This window comes from Salvia hispanica, chromosome 1, assembly GCF_023119035.1.
Source record: "Salvia hispanica cultivar TCC Black 2014 chromosome 1, UniMelb_Shisp_WGS_1.0, whole genome shotgun sequence".
Taxonomy (NCBI): Eukaryota; Viridiplantae; Streptophyta; class Magnoliopsida; order Lamiales; family Lamiaceae; genus Salvia; species Salvia hispanica.
Window position 1 is genome coordinate 19,427,020 of NC_062965.1, and position 7,850 is coordinate 19,434,869.

Below are 7,850 nucleotides of genomic sequence, written 5' to 3' on the forward strand. Positions count from 1 at the left end.
ACTTTAGTTTCATTAATTGGTGACTATTTTATTACTTCATCCGTATACGATTATAAGATCCATTTTTTCAATATGAATTGTAAGAAATGGAGGATTGAAAATGTAGGTTTGTGTAGAAAAAGTCTAGATGACAAGCACCGAAGGCAATGATCGATATAATTACAGCATCATCAGCCCGTTCCAGTGGTGTATCGTGTAATTGTGTCAACTAATTTCCAACTAGATAATCGAGTGCGGGGCGAAAGGATTGAAAGACAAGGTGGTAGGATTTTTGAGTAGGATGAATCGAATCCCAAAACACATATTTGGATGCATCATCGCAAACTGGAGAATTTCGGTTGCACAAAAAGGCTGCTTCCACCATGCCCGTCCCACAACATCCACTGTTTACCACGTCAAAACCTGAGATAGATTGGATAAAAGTTGATGGAAAATGAGTCACACCCAACAATAGTTAATGAATAATTTTAGTAGACCAACTAAAATAAAAGAAAACTATTATTTGTGGACAGAGGGAATATATTTACCGTATTTATGGCCTATAATCATCTCCTCGAGTGGAGTATAAGCATCCAAATAAGCAATTCTAGCTCCCGAGGATCGCACACGAACTTGCAACGCATCCAGCTCCTTCCGCAGAATCTTGTTATAGTCTCGAGCTACGGAGGAGAATTTTTCGTTGCAGCCGCGGTCAAGGATGGGGTGATTGGTGAAGAGGGTTATCACCAACGGTAGACAACCCATCGGCGGCAGCCCCACCACTCCGATCCTTCGAGCTCCTTCATCCAATAATTCCTGCAAAAATTGAATGATATATTGATTTTTTATAATATGTGAAATGAAAACTAACCTGCAAAAACTGAGTAGCTCCGTTGCTGACGAAATCTATGTATCTTGGGATTGTGTAACTTCTTCTTCGAATGGGTAAGGTGAAGTAGTTGACGACGAAGTCGTTTGTGCCTGCGCTTACTAGGAAAAGGGCGTTGCTTAGCACCTCCTTCGCCTTCGCCTCCCCGACTACGGCCTCCACTTTTTGTCGGTATTCTTTCAGGTGGCTCAGCTGATCCGACAGGGGGATCACATTCTGAGATCATATCATAATTCATATCCGTTAAGGGCTCAGCAACATATGTAACTCAACATAGAAAACATTGGGTCCACTTAGCCAAAATGAGAAAGAGCACTGTAAATGAGGCTTTAAATCGTGGAAGATCCAAAATGACAAATGCGGACATTATTTCGTGGGCGTAGGGAATAGAAAATAAGTGAAAAGATGCAAATGTCCTTATTTCATAATTACAAGATAAAAAGGCTTATCTCACTAGGGGTGTATTAAAATGTTAATATGATGACATTAATATGTCAACACAGAATTTTGTTGACATTTTAATATTAGGCGTTGATATTTTAATGTCATTATGTTAACATTTTTAATACACTGCGTTGATGGGTTAGCAACTTAAAAAGTGAGGGAGAAAGAGGGAGGGAGAGAGAGAGAGAGACGCTTATGGATGGAGTAAGAGGATCAAATCCTGATCCAGCAGAAGCAAAACTGACTCCACTAATCAGTTCATCAATGGTGAGAGAGGGATCAAGATATGCAGGCACCATCTCTTTCAATCCAATGTACTTAGCTGCATGCATGGATTCATTACAATTAACACCTTTTTCAAATCAATTAAACACATGCAACAAAATAAACACAATTAACTGACCAATAAAATCATTAGCAAGGCGACCATTAGTAAACCTTCCTGTTGCTGAGTGGTTAAAGAAATCTCTTCCATAAGGGGAGAAATCGCTCTTAAACGGAGTGTAGATGTAGTTATTGTTCCCGGGGTCCGCTGTCGAATCGCCAAAGATCAGAATCGATGAAACCGACGCTGAACTCTCTCGACCTGAAATGGCTTTGTGTTTGATCAAAAGAAAAGGAAAGAAAAAAATCCAAAATGTTGTTGTCATCTTAGAACACAACATAAACACAAAAAGAATACACTGTTTTTCAAATTTATAATGGAGTTTAAGTTGTACGACAAAAAAGTGTCTTTAATAAAGGCGACAATGTCACATGTAAATAAGTAAAGAGTTTAAGTTGTTGGTGTCTTAGTTTGTTTGGTTGTTTGAATTTTCGTGTGGGTTTAATAAATGAGATTGGTATGGTTGGAAAACCAAACTTTATCTCAAGTCTCAACTACCCTTTTTTCTAAATCTAGGTGCTTCTAAACTGAACCATGAAATTGTTTCTACATCTATTTTTTTAGGGTAGGTGATGATGAGAGCCAACTTTTGAATAATCGTTTGTAGTTTATAGTGGTTTAAGTTCTAAGGTTTTATACTATAATAATAATAATAACTAGTACAATTCAATTAATCAAGCTTTTGAGTCATCTCTTCTTGTTCAAATATGTAAGAACATGTTACTAGCTAAAGTCTCATTTATCTATTTTTTTTACATTTTGGACATGTGACCAAACACTCCATTGTTACATAAATACATATGTTAATCATCTTGAATATGCCTACATCTTAAACATGAAGCTAGTAATCAGAGTGGAAGTGTTTCGGAGCATAGCTAACTTATCCGACCTATAATGAGAAAACAAACAAATTGTACTATTCATGTGTCAAATCAGGTTTTTAGGCACCCATATGGGCAAGGCCGCGTGGTCCAACCACTCCACCCCCATGCGATTGCCCTTACGCATAGAGAATAACGAACTCCCAATACATAAAGAAAGAGAAATTAAGTAATTTATTATGCATATGAAACAATGAGTTAGAAAAAGTTATGGCTAATCCTTCATGAAGCGATCAATAACCGGACGAAGGCCGAGATAAACAGAATAATAAGCAGCTTGAGTCGGGTGTACGGAATCCCAGAAAAGATACTTGGAATCATCCGAACAAACCGAAGAGTATGAATTACACAACACCAAAAATTCCACCATTCCGCTCCCGCAGCATCCCAGGTTCACATTTTCAAATCCTGCATTTTTTGTTAACTTTGTATTGCTTTGATTTTGCACCATTAATAAAACAAGGTAGAGATGAGATGATTACCGAATTGTTGGGGGCTTTGAACCATGCGATCGATGGGGTTATATATGTCGATGTAGAGCACGTTGGCAGAGGGAGTGATCTGCTTTTGTAGAGCTGCTATTTTGATTTGGAGAAGGGTGTTGTAGCGCCGGGCGACGTCGGAGAAGCGCTGGATGCAGGCGCGGTGAGTGAGAGCGTTGTCGGAGTTGAGTGTGATGACAGCTGGCACGCATCCGAATGGTGGCAATCCCACCAAGGCGATCTTCTTCGCCCCCATCTTCAGTAGCGCCTGCAACCAATAGCCATAATACAAGTAGCAGTGAATCGTTAGTTCCGGCTCCGGAATGAGACATGTAATGCCAAATATCTTTAAATAAAAAAAAAATGAGATAGTTAATGGCAGACTGAGCGCAAAAGTATAATATTTTTATATATTTGAATTTTTAACTGTGAACCAAGGGTTAACTTGGAATCAGACGGTTCACGGTTCAACTCTTTGGAATGGGAACCGGACCGCCTATGTGTTCTATTCTCGTTACAATTTGGCCCAAAACCATGGTCAATGGTCTTGAACTGGCGGTCAACGGGCGGTTGAGGACCAAATGGCATCACTGACTACTTAACTAATTACCATTATCTCAAATAATTATAGTAATTGGGGCAAATATAAAAAGCATTCACTTGATATGAGGAGATAAATGTATTAATTAACATTCTTAGCTGCATATGATTATTGCAAAATAGTACTCCCTCCGTCTCTGATTAAGAGTCACACTTTTCCATTTTGATCCGTCCCCAATTAAGAGTCACACTTCATTTTTACCATAAATGGTAGTAGGTCTCACATTCCACTAACTCACTTCACTCACATTTTATTATAAAACCAATATAAAAAAGTGGGCCCCACATTCCACTACCTTTTTCAACCCACTTTTCTTTACATTTCTTAAAACTCGTGTCCAATCAAACTGTGATCTGCTAATGGGGGACGGAGGGAGTATCTACTACTAATACTACTACTCTCTCCATCCCACATAATTTGACCCAATGTTCCATTTTTGGGCCGTCCCACATAATTTCACGTTACCATTTTTGGTAGTGAACCTCATATTTCACTAACTCATTCTTACTCACATTTTATTATAAAACTAATACTTTAAAAGTAGGACCCACATCCCACCAACTTTTTCAACTTACTTTCTATTAAATTTTTTAAAATTCGTGTCGGATCAAAGTGTCACAAATTATGTGGGATGGAGGGAGTATTTTTTTTATTTTTCCCCACCTAACTCATCTTGAATGCGTTAACATGATATGTTGTGTTTGATATATTCACATAATATGTTACTAACAAATTATGGCTATTGCTTGAGGTATTTTTTGTATTAATATTATTATGAATATATAGTGGTTTCATTATTTCAAGAGAATATTCATTTTATAGCAACATTTTTCTCTCTCTTAACAAATTGGGCATAGAAACCCCGTAAAACTAGGGTACTATCATTTGGTATACAAAAATAGTCAAAGAAAATGTAGTAATAATTTTAATTTAAGTGGCAAAAAGATATCTTTTCCTTTACCCAAAATGTATAGTGTCATTTAAAACTTTCTCTGATTTAATGCATTGGTTGTAACCTTTTCCTGAATCTGATTTGTTTCCACATAGTTGGTATTTATTCTTTTCTTCCGTTTATATTCATTTCATTTGATCTAATACACTCCCTAGATTATGGTCATTAAAATTTACAAAACTTTGTAGAAAAAAAATACTACAGTTTTCCGCATAGTATTTTATGTATGCCATATATCATAAATTTCTCTCAAATCTGATTATGGAACAAGAAAATGACCAAACATTATAATTTTTCTGGCAGCAAGTTTGCCTTCTTAAAATTATTTACCAAGTTTATTCAAGTGCCCCACCTCATAAATATGAATATTAACCTACCCAACAGACAACAGATAGTACACACTCTTTAATCAGTAATATGCTGCCATTGACAGTCTTTTTATATCTAAATTTAAATTTATTTTACTTTGGTAGCTAAAATAAAAATAAAAAATATGTACCTGAGTGAGTTCAAGGCCTTGCTGCAATATGAAATCTTGATAGCTTGAAATGTTGTAGGTTCTGCTTCGAGTTTGCATGGGCCCATAATAATTTACCATAAAATCATTTGTGCCTGCACTTATTACAAACAAAGCCTTATTTATCAACCTTCTTGTTTTCTCCTTTCCAATCTCCATTTCCATTCTTGATTTGTATTCTTTGAAATATTTCAGTTGATTCTGTATTGGAATTACAACCTGCATGGATTCACAAATCCACCAAATTAAGTTAAAATCTTTAAAAAGTGCTTGAGAGTGAGGAAGAGAAGGATAGACATTGATTTGGGCGGTGAGGGGGTCGAAGCCAGTGCCAGCAGAAGCGAAACAAACTCCGGTTTTGAGGTCGTCGACGGTAAGAGTGGGGTCTAAGTAGGGTGGTATCATGTCTTTGATCCCAGCATAAGAAGCTGCACTTGAAGTTGAACAAATTAGCGTGAATTATTAGCGAAAATTTAGATTATATCATAATTAATGTTCAAACGCTCTAGGTCAAGCTTGCACGGATTTGTTTTTTGGTCGCTCCCCAAAAGGCCTCTCAAACTGATTAGGGGTTGGACAGGATTATATACACCTTTCAACTTCCCTCAGACTCCCGATGTGGGATGGGTTTGTACATAACAAACTGATATCAGAGCAATTGTATAATCGAGATAAACGGAAATGTAAAGAGACACGGAATTTACGTGGTTTACCAATGCTGCGTTGGCTTCATCCACAGGAGGAAACAGAGAACAGATTGTATTCAGATTGTTTTCGAAGTACAGATTTATGAACCCTACTTCTATATAAATAGGCACACAGACGACGGGTTAGGCCCAGTACAAAATTAAGATCTAAAACAGCGAGACCCCGTTTGACTAGCGGCAAACTATACTGATTCAAGGCATACTAACAATTGAAAATATGAAAAATGACATACTTAGCCTTATTTATTAATTTAATAATAATAATAATAATAATAATAATAATAATAATAATAATAATAATAATAATAATAATAATAATAATAATAATAATAATATAATGTCACGTGTGAAAATGGTTTCCGCAAGATCTTGAATTTCAATGAATAAATACTTAGTTTTAGACTTTTAGTTTTGCAATAAAGATGTGTTCGGATTTGGCTCTTGCCACAAATATATAAATTTCTGGCAAAAATAAGATGGAAGGGACTTTACATGTTCTTAGATAGAGTATATCTAAAACAAAGCCCTATTCTTTTGGTAAAGGTAATGTGTGTTAGATTGTGTAAAATTAAAACCCATGGTAATAATTAATTTAGTCACTCATGAGCACATTCAGATTAACTACTTTGCAATTTTTATTTACACAACTAATAAAAACTGAATACTACTAATAATAATTAAGAACTTATGATATCTTAGTTACACCATCTAAATAGGGTTATACCACCAAAATATAAGCAATTTGGCATATCAATTGGAGAGGAAATGTCTTAGTTAGTAACTAAGGATAATACTTACACAAAAAGTCGGTGACGAGCTTGCCGTTGGTAAACCTTCCGGTGGCAATGTGGTCGGGAAGATCCTTTCCGTAGGGCGGGAAGTTGCTCCGGCTAATGGTTTGAATGTAATTGTTGTTGCCGGCATCGACAGTAGAGTCACCAAACACAAAAAATGCAGAGATCGAACTGTTTTTCTTACTTATCTCATTCTCAGCCAACCTCTTTGCTTCTGCAGTTTGCTGTGCGAACACGATTAGAGCCAGAAAATGAAGAAGGAAGAGTAGTGAAACATTTTGGGATGGAGACATGCTGTGAAAAGGAAACAAAACAGCCTTGTCCGAGTTATGTATTTGTAAAACCCTAAATAATTGTTGCAGGCCAATAGTAATTATATACTCTTTCATTTCACTTTTTTTTTGGGTAAACTATAGTAAAAATTATTGGTTTTGGTCAAATTCTGGTCTATCCCAGCTACTTTAAAAATCAGTTAGAAAAATGAAGTTGTCTACGGTAAGTTTGGATTTGTTCTGATCAATTGTCCCATGCTGACTTTTATTTTTTATTTTTTATGTGATATAGCAACTGAAAAATCATACATCACCAATAGATAAATTAAAAATGTTGTCCGTCATAAAGAGATTTCCCTCGTCAATTAGAATTTTTCACCACATAATAATTGAGACTAAATCCAAATTTCGTGGACTTTTTAGCTTATTTTCGATGTTGAATTTAACCCAGTTTCATGCTTTTTTTATATATATATAATTTGCCCCTTTTATTTTGAATAGACAAGGGGATATATCATATGCAGGAATAAGGTAGGAGGTGAATTTTTAGAGAGAAATAAATACACTACAATATACTAAATATATTGGAAAACGACGACAGAATCAACTGCATCGATACTTAATTTGTTTGACTGAAGGGGAACGTGTTTCAACACATATTTTACTACTATCGTGTATATTATAATGCCATACTCCTATATACTAGATTTAATGAAAAAAAATGTACATTTGCATGAAATATGTGATAGGATTGTATGGAAATCGCTTTCTCTATTGATGTAACTTCATTTTCACTATTTTTACACTATAAGAGATTTCTAAATGATTGTCATTTATATATGTTATATGCCTAGTTAATTAGGGGCCATTTTTCTATGTAGAATTGACAACATTATTCAAATCCTGCCTACAAATACCCAGAGATCCCCATCGATCCTTAGAAGAAA

The 7,850-nt window shown here is 35.7% G+C and overlaps 2 protein-coding genes across 2 annotated transcripts; both read right to left on the minus strand.

Moving 5' to 3' along the window:
• Positions 1–107: 107 nt before the first annotated feature.
• Positions 108–2,013, minus strand: LOC125202313 (GDSL esterase/lipase At5g45960-like). Its single transcript, XM_048100689.1, has 5 exons — positions 1,716–2,013; positions 1,504–1,634; positions 851–1,084; positions 528–795; positions 108–402 (listed from the first exon to the last, which is right to left on the minus strand). Exons 1-5 carry the CDS (start codon positions 1,975–1,977, stop codon positions 209–211), a joined length of 1,089 nt encoding a protein of 362 aa, XP_047956646.1. The 5' UTR covers positions 1,978–2,013; the 3' UTR covers positions 108–208.
• A 579-nt stretch (positions 2,014–2,592) lies between these two features.
• LOC125202730 (GDSL esterase/lipase At5g45960-like) lies at positions 2,593–6,943 on the minus strand. Its single transcript, XM_048101174.1, has 5 exons — positions 6,636–6,943; positions 5,428–5,558; positions 5,113–5,349; positions 3,061–3,328; positions 2,593–2,986 (listed from the first exon to the last, which is right to left on the minus strand). The coding sequence occupies exons 1-5, from the start codon at positions 6,922–6,924 to the stop codon at positions 2,793–2,795; spliced, it is 1,119 nt and encodes a 372-aa protein (XP_047957131.1). The 5' UTR covers positions 6,925–6,943; the 3' UTR covers positions 2,593–2,792.
• Positions 6,944–7,850: the final 907 nt, after the last annotated feature.

Excerpts from the sequence above, each read along its gene's own strand:
- LOC125202313 (XM_048100689.1), bottom strand. The coding sequence starts at position 1,977 with ATGTTGTGTTCTAAGATGACAACAACATTTTGGATTTTTTTCTTTCCT. Across the intron at positions 1,085-1,503 it reads CTCTTACTCCATCCATAAGC|AATGTGATCCCCCTGTCGGA; the intron begins GTCTCTCTCTCT and ends ATATGATCTCAG. Across the intron at positions 403-527 it reads GATTATAGGCCATAAATACG|GTTTTGACGTGGTAAACAGT; the intron begins GTAAATATATTC and ends AATCTATCTCAG.
- LOC125202730 (XM_048101174.1), bottom strand. The coding sequence starts at position 6,924 with ATGTCTCCATCCCAAAATGTTTCACTACTCTTCCTTCTTCATTTTCTG. Across the intron at positions 5,559-6,635 it reads GCTCGTCACCGACTTTTTGT|CTTCTTATGCTGGGATCAAA; the intron begins GTAAGTATTATC and ends CTTCAAGTGCAG. Across the intron at positions 3,329-5,112 it reads AAGGCCTTGAACTCACTCAG|GCGCTACTGAAGATGGGGGC; the intron begins GTACATATTTTT and ends TATTGGTTGCAG.